The sequence below is a fragment of the Helobdella robusta genome (assembly GCF_000326865.2).
Source record: "Helobdella robusta unplaced genomic scaffold HELROscaffold_2, whole genome shotgun sequence".
Taxonomy (NCBI): domain Eukaryota; kingdom Metazoa; phylum Annelida; class Clitellata; order Rhynchobdellida; family Glossiphoniidae; genus Helobdella; species Helobdella robusta.
In genome coordinates, this window is record NW_008704083.1 from 1,541,911 (window position 1) to 1,560,403 (window position 18,493).

The 18,493-nt window shown below is 33.5% G+C and overlaps 5 protein-coding genes across 5 annotated transcripts; 4 read left to right on the forward strand and 1 right to left on the reverse strand.

The window, feature by feature from the left end:
- Positions 1 to 1,038: 1,038 nt before the first annotated feature.
- Positions 1,039 to 4,356, forward strand: HELRODRAFT_64253 (hypothetical protein; the record flags this gene model as incomplete). The annotated part of the gene is made up of 10 exons (XM_009017070.1): positions 1,039 to 1,206; positions 1,396 to 1,569; positions 1,795 to 1,878; positions 2,091 to 2,273; positions 2,418 to 2,520; positions 2,612 to 2,778; positions 3,010 to 3,192; positions 3,347 to 3,406; positions 3,687 to 3,814; positions 4,194 to 4,356. Coding segments are annotated over 10 exons (1,413 nt in total), but the record flags the coding sequence as incomplete, so codon positions are not given.
- Positions 4,357 to 5,068: 712 nt separating this feature from the next.
- HELRODRAFT_63972 (hypothetical protein) lies at positions 5,069 to 5,272 on the forward strand (the record flags this gene model as incomplete). Its single annotated transcript, XM_009017071.1, has 1 exon — positions 5,069 to 5,272. The coding sequence occupies one exon, from the start codon at positions 5,069 to 5,071 to the stop codon at positions 5,270 to 5,272; it is 204 nt and encodes a 67-aa protein (XP_009015319.1).
- A 454-nt stretch (positions 5,273 to 5,726) lies between these two features.
- Positions 5,727 to 6,299, forward strand: HELRODRAFT_160051 (hypothetical protein; the record flags this gene model as incomplete). The annotated part of the gene is made up of 3 exons (XM_009017072.1): positions 5,727 to 5,899; positions 6,011 to 6,078; positions 6,175 to 6,299. The coding sequence occupies 3 exons, from the start codon at positions 5,727 to 5,729 to the stop codon at positions 6,297 to 6,299; spliced, it is 366 nt and encodes a 121-aa protein (XP_009015320.1).
- A 1,104-nt stretch (positions 6,300 to 7,403) lies between these two features.
- On the reverse strand, positions 7,404 to 9,227 carry HELRODRAFT_64541 (hypothetical protein; the record flags this gene model as incomplete). The annotated part of the gene is made up of 1 exon (XM_009017073.1): positions 7,404 to 9,227. One exon carries the CDS (start codon positions 9,225 to 9,227, stop codon positions 7,404 to 7,406), a length of 1,824 nt encoding a protein of 607 aa, XP_009015321.1.
- Positions 9,228 to 10,443: 1,216 nt separating this feature from the next.
- HELRODRAFT_160053 (hypothetical protein) lies at positions 10,444 to 17,972 on the forward strand (the record flags this gene model as incomplete). The annotated part of the gene is made up of 18 exons (XM_009017074.1): positions 10,444 to 10,656; positions 11,070 to 11,223; positions 12,695 to 12,868; positions 13,026 to 13,159; positions 13,387 to 13,573; positions 13,701 to 13,938; positions 14,349 to 14,473; positions 14,554 to 14,603; positions 14,793 to 14,927; positions 15,181 to 15,373; positions 15,537 to 15,682; positions 15,789 to 15,882; positions 16,089 to 16,285; positions 16,419 to 16,705; positions 16,817 to 16,970; positions 17,096 to 17,206; positions 17,300 to 17,442; positions 17,579 to 17,972. The coding sequence occupies 18 exons, from the start codon at positions 10,444 to 10,446 to the stop codon at positions 17,970 to 17,972; spliced, it is 3,129 nt and encodes a 1,042-aa protein (XP_009015322.1).
- Positions 17,973 to 18,493: the final 521 nt, after the last annotated feature.

Sequence of the window (18,493 nt, forward strand, 5' to 3'; positions counted from 1 at the left end):
CAAACGAACGAACACAAACACAAACAAACGAATGAACGAACGCAAAGAAGAGAGCACTCGACAATAAGAAATTTATTAAACAATATATGTTCCATCAGAATTGGCATATGACTCTTTACAGCCAATGAAGGCCTGCGGTCAAATCCTGCAATAAGCTAATAATCAAATAAATGCTTTGAGATTCTTCGCAATACAACAAACAATACGCACACCAAACGGTATTTATACAATACAATACAATAAAATACAATACAATACAATGCAATACAAAACAATACAATACAATACAATACAATACAATACAATGCAATACAATACAATACAAAACAATACAATGCAATACAATACAATGCAATACAATGCAATACAAAACAATACAATACAATGCAATACAATACAATACAATGCAATGCAATACAAAACAATACAATACAATACAATACAATACAATACAATAATGTACAATACAATACAATGCAATGTATATATACAAAAATTTACACGAGATGGTTTTCGTATACAAACAGTGTACAAACTCACCAGAAAAATGTTTTATTTTCACAAACGAAGAACTCACATTTGCTAACATCGTTTTGTAAATAGCGTTGCATTTGTGAGTGCATTTTCCGGAAACGAACCAAAAACTCCAAAAATAAATTAATAACCTACTTCCTTTTCCTCTCGACGGATGCTGCAATACGGAGGAGGGGCGGAAGCATTTGCGCGTTTTGCTAATCACAGGATGTGTTTGTATGAATGAATTAATGAATGAACGAACGAACAATAAATGAATGAATTAATGAGTGAATGATTGAATGAATGATTGAATGAATAATTGAACGAATAGATGAATGAATTAATAAATGAATGAGTGCATGGATGAACGGACGAACGAACCACAAACAAATATATAGATGTACTTACATTAACAAACACTTTCCCATTCATACACACACACACACAAACATAAACTTGTAAAACACACCAATTACACCACACTACACACACACGTACACACACACACACACGCACTTAAAGGACGCACACACGGACAATTTTGGCAGACTGCAAGTAGACAAACAGCAGAACTATATCCTTGAAGATGCCCAACGCAAAAACAGCGGCAGAAATCACCAGGGCCCTCTTGTTATTAAGTTCCATAGAAGCTACGACACGTGCGATGATGAAGACGACTACATCATTGATGTTGGTTTTGGGTTGGTGGGTCGTGAAATATTTTGCTGGGCCTAAAAGGGGTCCTGAAATTTAAATACTTTGATTTTTTGCAGAAATTGGAATAACAACCAAATAGTGATATACAAGTTTATAAATTCAATATCTTTTCTAAAAACAACCAAATATTTTTGACCAAACTAAATAAATTTTTCACTCTAGAAAGGAACCACCCACCTTGTATACTTCAACCACAAAGGGCCCATAAGTAGCCTAGACCGAATTAACCTCATGGAAGAAAAGGTCATAGTTCAAAGGGTGCAACTCTTGAAAAGTCAAATTCCTGACGCCCCTAAGCCCACCGATGTCCGCGAGTTGGTTGTCCACGTTGATCAAGTTAGATCCCGTTTTTGTTTTGTGTACGTGTGCGTGTGTGTGTGTGTGTGTGTGTGTGTGTGTGGGTTGGAGCGTATAAAATAAATATTGATGACTCTTACATATATAGAGATTAATTTTATTTTAATATATTTTTTGCACTTTCTCTATCTTTCTTTAATTCTCTCTCTTTCTTTTTTTCTCCTCTTTCTCTCTTTTCCTCTCTCTTCTTCTCTACCTCTCCAGGTTCCAGTCCCACTCGATGAAACAACGTATTGGTGTACTGTGAAGAAGTTGCCTAACTTCGTTGACAAGCATCACATAATTAAAGTTAATAAGTGTTTTTATTGGTTTAATTATTAATTTACTGAATAAATTAAATAATATTAATCGATTTTTATCATAATTAATTAAAAAAAATGTGATCATTAAATATTTAACGTCTAATTAATTAGAAACCACAAAAACTTGTATCAAAATTCGGACACATTAACAAAACTTTAAAAAGCACTTTTCTTTCACGCACATTTTTCTGGACTCAGTACGAGGGGGCAATAAGCAAGGAGACCCAAGGCATTGTGCACCACTTAGAGGTCTTCAACTGCCAGATACCAGAAGGCCGTGACGTCATCAGGTACAACGCTCCCTGCAAATCAATGGCCGAACGACCAAAGGGGCTCGAAAGCTGTACAAAAGTTTTGGGAGCTTGGGCTATGGGGGCCGATGTGAGGAAAGAATAATGTTTCATGACGCTTTTTAGAATTTTCACTAATTTGGCCACAAACACACCACATACACACACACACGCACACACACACACACACGCACACACACACACACGCAGACACTCACGCTTACATTCAAAACAGTACATGACCTACCCATTTGAAGCTGGGGCTCCGATTGGTGGACCTCACATGTCTCGTTTCGTTATGATCGAAGTTCACTACAACAACCCTTTGCACATTAGCGGTTGGCTGGATTTTTAACCTTTTAAGTATTCAGAAAATCGAACTATAAAATATTATGTTACATTATAATTTTTTGAAATCCGAAACATCAGGTCTGGTGGATAGTTCAGGAATTCGATTCTACATAACGAGACAACTAAGACGTTTCGATGCCGGCATAATGGAGATAGGACTGGAATACACGGACAAGATGGCCCTACCGCCTCATCTACCCAAATGGGAACTGCATGGCTACTGCATTCCGGAATGCACCGAAATGGTTAGCGTAGAAATGTTCCGACGAAATAATTTTTCTGTTCCGTATTTCTTACATTTATTACGATTCTCTTTTTGGTATTTTTCAGAAAAACCAACATCAAACCAAGCACACACTGAGTCAACTAAAGACAACTGCACTGTCATTAGTCATTCATTCGTTTGTTCATTCATTCATTCATTCGTTCGTTCGTTCATTCATTCATTCATTCATTCATCCATTCATTCATTCAAGGCTCTTCCATCAAAAGGCATCTACGTGTTCAGTTCGCAACTGCACACGCACCTGACGGGCATGAAGATATACACGAAACACATCAGAGGGGGTATAGAACTGCCCGAGCTGAATAGGGACGACCATTATAGCCCCCACTATCAAGAAATCAGACGTCTACACGAGCCAGTCTTAGTTTTGCCGGTCCAGTAACTTTTGAAAATTAGTTTAAGAGATTTAGAAAATATAGTTAACAACATTGAAACTGTTTATTAAAATGAGTTAATCTCATTATTTTATAATTGTAGTAAATAATTTTTGTCTTTTTTCGTTTATTTATTGTGTTAATCAAAAAAAGGGTGATGCTCTGGTCACTACATGCGTTGACCAGACGAGAAACAAAGACAACGTAACTTTGGTGAGTTGGATTTTAGAATTATGAAATTTTAATTTGAAAAATTTTAATTCCAAAGTTTATGACACTAAGAATTTAAAAACGCTAAACTTGGTATAAATCCGTCATACATAAATACAAACAATGATACAAATACAAACAGTGATACAAATACAAACAATGATACAAATACAAACAGTGATACAAATACAAACAGTGACACAAATACAATCAGTGATACAATTACAAGCACTGATAAAATATATAAAGCACTGATACAATCTCAAATAGAAAATTATCTTAGGGTGGATTTTCAATATCTGATGAGATGTGCGTCAACTACATCCATTACTATCCACTTGTAAATTTGGAAGTCTGTAAAAGTTCAGTAACAACCAAATCTCTCTACGACTTTTTTGATTTAATGAAAAGGTTGGCAAAGCTAAAGAGATTATCATATATATATATATATATATATATATATATATATATATATATATATATATATATATATATATATATATTCTTTCTCTCTCTATATATATATATATAGAGGGAGAGAGAGAATATAACATACTCTGTTATATTCTATATTATATGTTATATAACATGCTATTAACATGTTATATATATTTGGTGATATATTATTAACCCTTACAATGACTCGTTGACATATCTCGTTTTGCAAGTAGCGTAATGTATAAATTTTGGTTTTAACTTTGTAGAAGGCTTTTGTTAAGTTCTCCTGGCGTTATATATTATTTGCATTATCCATATATAACTAAATATAATGAAACGCTTCATTTGGCAGAAAGTTTGACGATGATATAGACTTAGAGAACGGTATTTCTTATAATTATCAAACCATTGACTGGACGAGAGAAAAAGTCGATATGCTAAGGAACTTCTACGATACGGCCCCAATATCGATGCAGTGCAACAAATCAAATGGAGTGAAATTCCCGGTAAATTAGTGTCACAATTGGATAGGAATATCACTGATTTTTGTACTAACATATGCCGTTTTATTTTGCCTTGATTGAATGTCTGTCTGATTGATTGACGAAATAATTGATGAATGGATGGGCCATGGATGTTTTGATGGATGAATGAAGGAGTTATTAAACCAATCTTTCAATAAATGAATCAATCATTTATTCATTCATTTTTTTCCATTTATTCATAGGACGAATAATTTGAAATAAACACAAAAATTTGATTAATTTACCATTAACATTTGAAGGGAGATTGGGAAAATTCGAAAATACCAGACATAAAATTCCGTCTGACTAAAGAAAAAGAAAAAAATTGCTGAGTTAATAATGTTTAACTTAATTTTTAACTGAAAATAATTGAAAATGTTCATTTTAAAAGCTGTATTTGTGTGCTTTTCTGCTTAATAAAATGCCATTAACACAATTAAACGTGTAATTCAACATGTAAATGTAATAATTTAGTTGAAAATGATAAACAATCAGTGAAAAAGAATGAAATAAAACTATAGTGATTCAAGAAGAGATACCAGAAGTGCCAAATTTTTTATTCAAATTATCGATTTTCTGTTTTCTGTTAATGGTGTACCATGTTGCCTTAACAACGGCGTTTAGCGGACATTTTGTGGTATTCTAAAACGTTTGAAAAATATAACCTAAATTATTTAAAATGTTCTAAATTATCTTTAAAATAATGGCCGTTCCTTTTTCGAACACTAAAATTCGTGTTCCGCAAGGGTTTCGTAACCTTCTAGAAGGTTTTACGCGAGAAGTTTTGAGGAATCAACCAGACGATATTATCATCTTTGGGGCCAGATATTTTCAATTTCTGTTAAACGCCAGAAACGGTAAGCAAAATAAAAACATTGTTGCGGTAGTATTTAATCGATTAAACTAATAAATTATAAATTGTTTTAATTAAACGTTACTTCAGTTAGCAACAATGCATGCAGATCCAGGCTTGGAGCTGATCATTAAGGAAGATTCTACAATGCCAAAATGTGGGTGGCCAAGTTAACAACTTGTCTTTTTTTTTCAAAATAAATTGATTCAAAATGAATGAGTTTTTATTTATACATAATCAATCTATTTTATTGCTATCTATTCTGTGTATGTAATGTATGAAGGTATAACTAAACCCACAACTAATAATAAAAAGCATTTACTAACTAAACAATATTTTTTAAAAATTCTTTACATTTTTAATTAACTGCCTTGTTCAATGTTAACCCTTTTATTGCTAGTACACACCTTTATGATAAATTCCAGCTAGCAATATTATAATTTTCATATTACACAATCTCCTTATTTTAGTACAATCCCATTAACAATTTCATAATTAGAATGATGATATGGGAGTCATGTGTTCACAAAAGTACAACAAGGCAGCCCAACTCATACAGAAAGATTACAAAGTCCTTATCTCAAACAGGCTGATGATAAACATGACAAAGGAAGCTGCAGCTATCAAGATACAAAAAGTTTGGAGAGGTTATCAAGATAGGAAGCTACTGAAACAGAAAAAGTATATTTTTTTAGAAATATTTATTTTAATAAACATATAAACCTAAAAAGAAATTTGTAAAAATAAAAAATTGAGAATATTTTATTTTATTTATGCCATTTTTTTATGTAGAAAAGCTCTGGTGCAACCAGAAAACATAAATGAAATAAATGATGTGCTGAACGAGGAAGAGGAAAAAAGTAAGAAACAACCAAAATTATTTACAACAATAACTATTATTATTTGAAATAATATTCATAATATCATAATTTATTATAATTATTAAAAAATCCCAGAATTGTCAGAGGCAGCAATAAAAATTACAGCAGCTTTTGTTGGTACAGCTGAGAGAAGATCAAGAATTGAAAGCATCAGTAAAGAAAATTTGACACTTTTTTCAAGAATTTTAAAAATCCTGTAGCATATTCAATTATTTTAATTAATTAAATAATTAATGAAATAATTAACTTAATTAATAATTATAACCAAATTATTTCATTTTAATCATAGCCTCAGGCAGGACACCACTACTTTCTAGGATTGAAAGGGATTAATGTTTAAATGCACTGCAGATGAAAATTCGTTTCAACCTTAACAACTTATCTATCTTCTGTTTGTTTTTTTCCATTTAAATAAAACATAGAAAGAAATTACCTAAATTGACTTGCTTTATTGATTTTAACAGATAAGAAATTGAATTTAAAAAGAAAATGTTTACAAATAGAAATAAAACATCATTAACAATGTTACTTGATTCGTGTATATATATATACATATATATATATATATATATATATATATATATATATATATTAAATTAAGACTGTCAGAAATGAAATTATTATTTTATATTATTGTTTATAAAATATTATATAGATATTTTTGCTACTCTCCATGTGTATATAATTATATAAAAACAAAACAATGTGTGTATTATGTGTGTATGTATGCATGCATATATACATGTATATATATATTTATATATATATATATACAATTAATGATGAAAATCACAGCATGTTCCAAATTAGTTAGCTTCTTGTTTAATTTTTTATTTTTCTAACGGTAGATGGTGGTAAATCATTGCCAAGTTTCTTGAAATCAAAACCAAAATTTTCATTTATTATAAGCATGATAGAACAAAAAAGCTTTTTTCTGTATTCCAATACAATCCTCGGTGTATGTATGTATATATGTATATATATATAGGCATGCATACATGCACACAATGTATTTATACATGTACAAGCACACAGAGAGTAGCATAAATTGTCCATATTGTATTTTATAAAGAATAAAATAAAGCTAAATAGAAAAACCTTTGTTATTTGTACATGAACATACATTGTTTCTATCAAAAATCATACTAAACATACACACATCAAAGCATTCATTCATTCAGTTATTTACATTCACAAGAGCAGTCAAACGTTAAAAGTCAAGAATAATAAACACCCATCATATTTCATCCATCTATCCATTAGTCAGTCAACCAATGAGAGCCAATCAATCAGTAGCTCCTGTCCTACAAGCTAACTTTGATGAGTATGACAACAATGTAATCATTACCATTGTACAATGAAGTTAGTTTAGGAGCACATCTCTGCAAAAATCCATGCGCAAATTCGCATGGAGGAAAGGTGTGGAGTAGGCCAGCTTCTTGCCCTTGTTTGGTTAGTGAAGGTAGAGATAGTACCCCAGCTGCATTTTTCTGCTTCAAATATGAGACTAAATTAGTGAGAGGTCGATGTTTGCTGGCATCCTTGCTGTTCTCTGAGACAGCTAACAAAACGCAGTGACCATCGTCACCACTTGTGTTGATGCGTCGTTCAACTTCTTTCAATTTTGATCTATCTAACCTCAACCTTTGGTTGATTTTGAGTGCTGAATGTTCTGATGTGATCAATCCATTTAGGAGGCTGTCAACTAAATGTCCATTGCCACTGACGTGATGCATGTGTGTGTAGAATGTACTGTTCTTCAGTTCGATTGGACCACTCCAAAGAACTGGCAAACATCGAGCAAGATCAATGATTGTTTCTGCTGCTTCAATGTTACCAATCTGAAAAGCTGATCTTTTTTTATCTGAAGACATTTTGTTTCGAGGTTCACTCGATGATGATGCACTTTCTGATGATGATGATGACGTGGAGACAGATCTCTTCTTCTTCTTACGACTCGGTTTTGACTTCTCATCAGAACTGTAACTATCTTCACTTTCACTACGTCTGGAAACCTTCTTCCTGCGTTTGTGTTTTGTTTTCCTACTACGTTTTTCATCATTACTACTGGCACTTCTACTTCTTGACTTTTTATGTTTGTGCTTCTTCTTGGATCTTTTTTCTTTCGGTTGAGGACCTTCCATCTGTTTCAATTCAGCAAAATCGGTTTTTAAACCCTTAAGAGTGCCGGGAACTGGAAAGCCTCGTAGTTCCATGATAGCTAGTTGAGCAGACTCTACATTGTCATAAGCCACATAAGCATAAGACTGATCTTTAGGCCATTGAAATGCTACAATTTTTCCAAATCTTTCAAACTGGATGATGATGTCTTGCTTTTTAACATTTTCCGTCAGACCGCCAATCCACACGCACGTTGTAGGAACAGGACGAGCATACCCGATTTTGCATTGATACTTTCCGAGAAACTGACCAGATAATTCTACCTTGGCAGCATATGCCATGTCTAAATTGAAGAATCTAATGAATGCGTATGGATTACCATTTCCTTTTACGGGGCATTTAATGTCGATGTCCTCCACAATACCAAATGGATCAAAAAATTTCTTCAAAGTTTCAGGCGCCATCTGGTCATCAACGTTAGCAACAAATAATGTTCTAGTTGCTCTCTTATCTTCCTCTGGAGTAATATGCTTCATGTCGATCAACTGTCTCTGATCTTCCCCGGGTTTAAGAGGGAAGTAGGCATCGGGGAACCTTGCATCTCTTCTCTGAAACTCCCAGGCACCCACTGATGGTCCCTCAATAGGAGGGACGGCAAGTGGATCCATGGGAATCTTAGGGGGAGGGACGTAGTTGATGTTGAACATGTCGTTCCTGAAGAATGGAGGCTTATTCCATTGCTTGTTGTGGTTGACGGGTTCTATGCAAATCAGTCGATCAAAAAGTTCTAATCTACCTGACATTGCATTTTTAGCTGCCTGTGCATCTTCTGTGTGGGCAAAGTTGACGTAGACTAGTCTTCTATCTACTGTGTGAGCGAATTTAATGTTGAATTCCCCAAACTTTTTGAAACAATGGTACACAGTCTCCCTCACTTCTTCATCTGGTACTCGTGGGTTTATATTACTAAGTCTCAAACTGGTGAACGTTTCAAACTGAAATTCCATTGGTGGTGGTGGCAAAGGTGGTGGTGGCATGAAGGGATCTGGAAAAGGTTTCGGTGGTAGTGGTGGGGGCATGAAGTTGGGATCGAATGGGAACATCCTCGGATCCGGAGGCAACATTGGTTCAAACTCGTTAAATTTGGGAAATCTTTTCATCATCCTTTGAAGTAAAACAATAAATGTTTCTTACGTAAATTCAGTGACAACAAAAACCTAAACTTTCTTATCTCATGAATGTACTTTAGCAAAATATTATCAACAGTACAACTATTAGTTACAACAGTAATAAACTCAAGTTGCAACATTTTAAGCAGAAGTTCAATTTCTTATAAAATATATATCCACTTTGTGTTAAAAACTCAGAGACAAAATGTAACGCCTAATCAGAAATAGATAAAAAGTTTTAAATTTAACCAACAAACAATATTAATGCTTATTTTAAATAAGAGTAAAAGTAAGTCTAAGTAGTAACGTAACTTAACAAGTTAGCAGCAATATTTTTCATTTTAAAATTTATTTAGCTAATATTTTTGAATTTGAATCTTTTTTCTGCAGCACAGAACATTTGACTGAAAAAAAAAACCAGGCCAAAACTAACAAAAACTAACGAAACTTAAAAGTTCATGCAACAACGTCAGTCAGCAACGAAATAAATACCAACTACATTACAAATTAGTAACTACAAAATTAGTGACACTAGTTACTCGTAACGTAACGTAACCTAATTTTAAATTTTTAATAAATATTTTAAAAAAAGTAACCCGCTCTGAACAAAACGCAACTACGCAACATCAAAATTTTCATTACTTTTTTAGCTAATGAAACTTTACTTCAGCAGAAAAAAAATATAAAAATGTACCTTTCTTTCGAACTATTTAACGTTACTAAAATCCTAATTTATCGAAAATAATCTTCAAATTTCACGGCAACTTATAGCACGGAACAAAACAATTATGGAGGCACCTAACAAAGAAATATGCTAATACATTTCTGCTGCATTGATGGCGAGCTTTATTATATTTCGGTACTAAGCTATTTCGGCACCAAATATTATATTCACACAATGCACTTTTAATCATTTAAATGCCGTTGCTTGGTAACAGATTTTAAAACACTTCATAAAGTTTCTATATAAAATTGTGGATGAAAAATGAATTGATAATTGAATTTTATACAATTATTTTTAATAACTATAATTATATTGCTATAAATTCAAATAATGGATCTACCAAGCGACAATAACTTGCATTTGAATCGTAATTATCCGGCAGTTTCGAAATCTCAAGATGTTTCGCACGTTCTCAATAGAATTTTTAAGAAATATTACAACACTAGTTCGTTGCAGGTGTGCAACGAAACGGTAAAAAATTTAATCAAAAGTTCGAAGAATGAAAACAATCCCCATTCCGAATTCGTGCAAAAATTGGAAAAGGTTGCTAGCTAACAGTAGTTCATCATATTATTTATACTATACTAAAGGTTATACTATATTATACTCTCTCTTATACTAAAGGTTTTTCAACATTTTAAGAAGATCTACCTTCTATCGCCTTACAAATTCATTTCTATATATCTCAAACTCCAAATACATTCTGTAGAACAAAATTTTAAACGCTTCTAAACAATGTGTGTTGTGTGTGTGTGTGTGTGTGTGTGTGTGTGTGTGTGTGTGTGTGTGTGTGTAATGCGTTAATTGATTCACGTGTTTTTTACACCACATAACGTATACTGTGTGTTTGTTGTTAGTACTTCTGAAAAATACAAGAAAAAATTGTAAAATAAAAAAATAATATAAAATAATTAAAATATTTTTGAGAATTAAACTTGAAAAATTATTATTTAAAGATAAAAATATCTCACGAGATGCGTTTAAAAGAAATTGAAACAGTCGAGAAGCACATATTGAAATCGCAAGCAGAATGCTTATTGCTGGAAGATGAAATGACAGAAAATTTGAAACGCCAATCTATCTACACTGATGATATTTTCATCTCGCCTGGTAAAAATCATAATCATTACGATAATTTTTCATAATTTATTCGTAAGTTATTTTCAATTATCATAAGTTATTTGTATTTAATACCACAGCGTCTAGCCGTTTTTCAGAATTTATTGATTCGGAGTTATTAGATAAGTATTATTTAATTAAACCGGCTGACATTAGAAGTCTTTCGTTCCATCTGCCAGACATTCATAGAAAGAACAATGACAAAAATAGTAAATCTTCATTGTTATTATTATTATTATTTTTATTGTTATTATTGTTGTTATACTACAACTTTTACTACTACTTCTATTGCTGCCTCTACTACTACCACTGCTGCTGCTACTACTACTACTACTACTACTATTACTACTACTACTACTACTGCTACTACTACTACTACTACTACTACTACTACTACTACTACTACTACTACTACTACTATTACCACTACACAATTTACAATTAATTTTTACGATTTTGCTATTTTTTTTCAAAGGTAAATGCCTGGATAACTTAAACATATATAATAATAATAATAATAATAATAATAATAATAACAATAATAATATGTTTTCGAACGGATCACTGATATGTTGTTATAATGTCAACTCTTCGTCAGTGAGAGAAAAAAATAAGAAAAAGAAAACTCCCTCATTAAAGTTTTTCAAATTTAACGTTATAAAAATTTTTAATGGTTTATTATTTAAAATAAGTAAATTAATTAATTACTTAATTAATTAATAGTTGTAATTTATTCATATTAATTCAATATTTAGCGCTTAATTTTGATAATTTGTATAGCGCTTTATTATCATCCTTGTCGACAACAAAAACATCGTCGTCTTCATTTTTGCCCTGTCCGCCTCAAATTATTTTCACCTGCTATTCCATCGGTCAAGTTTATGAGGTTATGATGATAATGACGAAGATGATGATGATAATGGTGATGACGAAGATGATGATGATAATGATGATGGTGATGACGAAGATGATGATGATGATGGTGGTGGTGGTGGTGATGATGACGATAGAGATGATAATACTCAATAGGGAAAAAAATGAAATGACTTTTTTTTAAATTTGCATTTTCATCAATTCAGTCACAATCGTGATGTCAGCAATCGTCATCATCATTATCATCGCTATCATAACCACCATTATCATTATCATCATTACCATCACCATCATTATCATCATCAGATGCCGTTATTTTTGAAGAACATATCGTCATCATCTCACAACCTCAGAGTGATACCACCGATTACACCGTATTTTTCCATTGGATTAGGTATTAAATTGTATTGTATTTTTTGTATCGGATCTTATTGTATTCGGTATTGTTTCGTTTTCGGTACCGGTATTTCATTGTATTCGATGTCATCTAGTTATATATGTATAAAAAATATTTCAATGCATTGCAAACGATCAAACACACGCACGCACGCACGCACACACACACGCACATACACACATTGACACAAAGGTCAGTTCCCAAGTTCACAGGGCATGGTAGCTCCGGGCCTTCATTGCAAGTTCATGGTCAAATTTTGCCCGGATTCACTTTGCGAATATGAGGATAGCTTGATTGTAGAAGTCGACGAGGGGTGCCAATTTAATGTACCCCTCAAGGGTGCCAGGAAGTACCCTGTTCTTGAAAGTACTACCTCTCAATTTAGATCGATGTTCACCTCTTGTTTTAATTTTTGACTTGGATATTTTATACTCATCACCGTCATCGTTACCACCATCACCACCATCACCATCATCATCGTCACCACCACCACCTCCTCCATCGTCATCCTCACCGGAAATAGTTCCAGAGTACGTAGACGCGGGTGACTGCCTACTTTCGAGCGTCAAGTTCCACTACTTCAAAATCGCAAACCTGGGTGGTTTTGGCAGTTTCTGCATCCTCAACGAAGAAGAATGGGCCACTGTCAAGTTCAAGGTCATTTCTGACCTGATTAAGCGTGAACTGACCTAATTTTTATGTTTGTAACCTAATTAAAGATGAATATGACGAAATTTTTCCATGCTTTTGAGCTTACATGAAAATTTTAATGCAGCCTAATTATGAGACTTAATTTAATTAAATTGAAACAAACAAACAAACAAACAAACGAATGAACTAACAAACAAACAAATCAACAAACAAACAAATGAACAAACTTACAGAACCTAATAAGACAAGGGTCCGTGAAATTAGGAAACGTCTTCGAAGTTAGCCCCATCTATTTTGAACTTTACCCTCAGCAATGGATCGATGTTGAGGTGATGTTCAATCCAATTGAAGAGATGGTGTACTCTGGGACCATTGTTATTGTCTGCGATAACTGCCATGTTAAAAGGTTGCAAATATTAGGTTTGTTTGTTTGTCTGTCTGTGTGTCTGTGTGTGTCGTTGTTGTTGCTGTTGTTGTAGTAGTAGCTGTAGAAGTAGTAAGTATATTATCGTCATCATCATCATCATGATCGTCATCACACAATTAGGTAGTGGCAAGAAGGCGAAGGTAGAGATACTAAAAATTGAGGATGTTCATGGAGTCACCTGTGACAGTGGCGGCGACGCTGCTTCTGACGATGATGAAGCTACTACTGCTGCTGCTGCTGCTTTTGAGGGCGGTAGTGGTGGTGGTAATAGTAATGATCCGTTTTATTCATTCATCAAGTTTCCATCCGTCAATCCGTTTACGAAGATCAGTAGGATATTAGCAGTTCGCAATTGCGTGTTAGTTAGCTGTGGATGTTTTGGAATATAAAAATTATTTAATTCATTCATTTGTTCATATATTTGGTCATTCATTTGTTTGTTTATTTATTCATTCATTCATTTGTTCGTTCGTTCGTTCGTTCATTCATTCATTCATCCATTTATTCATTCATCTATTTATTCATTCATACAATTTTCTGTGATCATTCATTCATTCGTTTGTTTGGTTATTTATTTGTTTGTTTCATTAATCATTTATTCTCAGTCAATTCACTCATTTATTCATCAATTAATTTATCTATCGATTCATTCATTCCTTCATTCATTCTTTCTTTCATTCCTTCATTCATTCTTTCTTTCATTCCTTCATTCATTCTTTCTTTCATTTCTTCATTCATTCTTTTTTTCATTCCTTCATTCATTCGCAGTGACGTCGATATAGCATACGAATGGATAAGAGCCTATCCAAATTTGAAGACAATAAACGCTGACGATGTGATCGCCGAAGATGATATTTTAAATAGTAACGTAAAAATTAGTGAAGATGGCGTCGGTTAGTGTATTTAATCACTCATTCATTCATCCATTCACTTACTCGTTCATTCATTTACTCATTCACTCTCTCATTCCAAGATGAAGAGCCAAGCGACAACAACAACACCAGCAAAAACAGCAACAACAAAGTCCTCTTACCGATCATAGCAAATCCGATATTGCCCTACCCGTCCATGCTACAACCAACTGCTAATATTAACAAATATGCAGCAACATCAACAACTACAGCTGCTGCTACTGCTACTACAGCTTTACCATCACCAACATTAGCAACAACAACAACACCACCACCACCACCAACAACAACATTCTTCCAGACAACAACAAAGCAAGCCGCAGTGCATGCAACGATCGATTCCTTACGAAAATCTCCGTTTGCAGTTGAACCTGCTCACGGCGTCATACCGGCCTGCGGGGAAATTAAATTCTATGTCTCGTTTTGTCCCGTTGAGGTTATGATGATGATAGTGATGATGATGATGGAGGTGGTAGTGGTAGTGGTGATGATGATGATGGTGGTAGTGGTGATGATGATGTAGATGTTAATAAAGACGGTAGTTCGTTCATTTGTTCGTTTGATTTTTCACTCATTTATTCATCCATCCATTTACTTTTTTGTTCATTCATTCATTCATTTATTCATTCATTCATTCATCCATCCATTTATTCTTTCATTCATTTATTCACTCCTTCACTCCGTGACAGCATCACAAAAGTTTCGGTTCGTTACAAATGGTTTTGAAGTATTACATCAACGCGGCCCACAACATTAACAACAACAACACCAACAACAACAACAACAATAATAATAATAATAATAATAACAATAACAATTATAATAGTCATAACAACAACAACAACAACATCGTTAGCAACAAACTTAGTAGCATGTCTTACGGTTTATGTACGTTTTTTCATTCGCTTGCATTTGCCCATTCACATATAATAATAATAATAATAATAATACAAATATTATTATTAATAATAATACTATTAATAATAATAATAATATTATTATTATTATTACTATAAACAATAATAATAATAACAACATTCAAAAGGTTACACTCCGTTGTTGATAGAAGTCCCAGTTCTTTATTTAGACCTCGAGGGTAAAACCGTGCCCTATCAATTTTATCTTCACCCCTCCGTTCTTATCGTACCCTCGCCTCTATTGGTTGACCTTGAGCATTGCAGAAATGTCAAGGTCGTTTTAGTTGCGGTGGTGCTGATGATGATGACGACGACGGTGACGATGATGATGATAATGACGATAATGATGATAGTTATGATGATGAATACAAATACCGCAGTTGATTAACAAAAGCGTATCGCCGATACAATTCAAATGGAGAAGTTGTACGTGCCTGTACAAGATACGTGTTGTACCAGAATCTGGAGAAATCGGTCGGTATTCGGTTGGCATTGTATCGCCTTTGTGTCGGTATTCTATTATCTTATTGGTATTGCATGCTGAATAATGCACCTTCTAATAAATGCTTTTCAATTGCAACATTGACGACAACAACAACAACAGTAATAATAATAATTATTATTATTGTTGTTATTATAATTAATGCAATAATAATAGAAATGATAATAATAACCATTAGCCGCCTGCGGTGAGCTTACGCTAGACGTTATCATGACGTCAGCCAGTGCAATCAGCATAGACGAGTGCGTCTTTTGCGAGATTAACAACAACAACAACAACAATTATAACAACAACAACATAAACAACAACGACAACAACGCAACAACCAATCATGAAGGATTTTTGTTGGTTCTCAAGGTCATTGCTAAATTCAAGGTCGTTTTTATTGCTATGAATGCGGTGATGTTAGGAATGATGACGGTGACGATACTTATGATGACGATTATGTTGATAATGGTGATGATAATCGTGCGAAACCAGACAAAATACATCCAGCCAAAACACACAGACGCCCGTACTAGATCTGGACAACCTTGACATTGACCTCGGCCTGATCAGGTTAGGCTGTGACGTCAGCAGGGATGTGCAGATTTCGAACCCCTCACCAATTCACGTCAGCTGGTTCATAAGAAGCTCTGATCTATCGGCCAATATCGATGATTTGACTTTTACACCAAAAGCTGAAGGCCAATTGAGGCCGTTTGAAAAGTTCAAGGTTAAAGTTCATTACAGTCCCAAGATCACTGGAGTTTTTGTTTTTTACATGCAGTTGTCTGTTTACAATGGGCAGACTAAGTGAGTAACAACTACATCATCATCATCATCATTACCGTCATCATCATCATCATCACCATCGTCATCGTCATCATCACCTCATTATCCCCTCAATCATTACCATTACCACAGTTACTTCACAATAAGAGCCAACGTCCAACAGCCAATCCTATGTCTTGAAAAGAGTCACGTGAATTTAAATGACGTCACCGTGAATAGATCGGTGGTCGCGTGTGTCACTTTGACCAACCAATCAGCGTTGAGTACTGCTTACCAGTGGTTGAAGGTTAGCTATGATTGGCTGGCCTCGGTTTTAAAATAATTATTTTATGATAATAATATTAACAATAATAATAATAATAATTATTATTATTATTATTATTATGAAAATTATGATAATAACGATGATAGATTGAAGGTGAAAGAATAAATGAATGCCAAGTGTTGGTCGAACCAGGCGAAGGAATGATATCAGGCCACCAGTCGACTAAAATTAAGATAAACGTTACTGCATTTAAAGAGGTGGAAATTTCATTCATTCATTCGTTCATTCATTTGTTCATTCGTTCGTTCGTTCGTTCGTTCATTAATTCATTCGTTCATTCATTCACTCAGGGTTTATTCAAGGACCTGGTGATCCCATGCAAGAATACTGATACGGACAAACTGATATTTTTGTCCTTGACATTCAGTGGTCAGTTTCTAAAGGTCAAGTATAGCATCAGAGTACTGGACGATTTGTCGTTGAAGACCTTCATGTGAGTTTTGATAACGATGATGTAAGTGCTGATAATGATGATGATGATGATGATGATGTAAGTGCTGCTGCTGATGATGATGATTTTGAGTATGATTGTGATGATGACGATGATGACGATGATGACGATGATAAAGAACAATTGCTTTATACAATCTTTTAAGAGAAACCGATAACGTTAACAACATCAACAACGACAACAACGACAACAACAAAGATAATAATAATAATAACTTGCAATTGGACCTGGGAATCAACCAAACGGGTGAGACGGTGAAAAGATTTCTCCAGGTCAGCAATCATCATGGCGAGAGACTTGTATTCAATTTCAATTTCGTCAATTTCAACTCGACTCTAAATGACGTCACGGTCGCTAATAATAGAAATAATAATAGCGATAACAACAAAAATAACAATAATAATAATAACAACAACAATAACAACAATAATGATGATAATAGTAATAAAAATGAGGGAAAGAAGGGGAAAATAAGAAAGAATGACAAAAAGTATGCCTTGTGTATACAATAAATATATTGATCGTTGAGGCATTTGTAATAAATTCGTTCCGAATTTTCATGTTTCAATTAATCAATTAATTAATCAATTGATCAATTAATCAATTTATTAATTAATAACGATAACAATCAATTGATAATTTAGACAAATAAGCCAAACTAGGAAAAATGACACATTGTCGAGTTGTAAAGTTGAAGGTATGTTTACATTACTCCATATTATGAATGCATACATACATACACATACATACATACATACATACATACATACATACATACATACATACATACATACATACATACATACATGCATGCATACATACATACATACATACATACATACATACATACGTACGTACGTACGTACGTACGTACGTACATACATACATACATACATACATACATACATACATACATACATACATACATACATACATACATACATACATACATACATACATACATACATACATACATACATACATACATACATACATACATACATACATACATACATACATACATACATACATA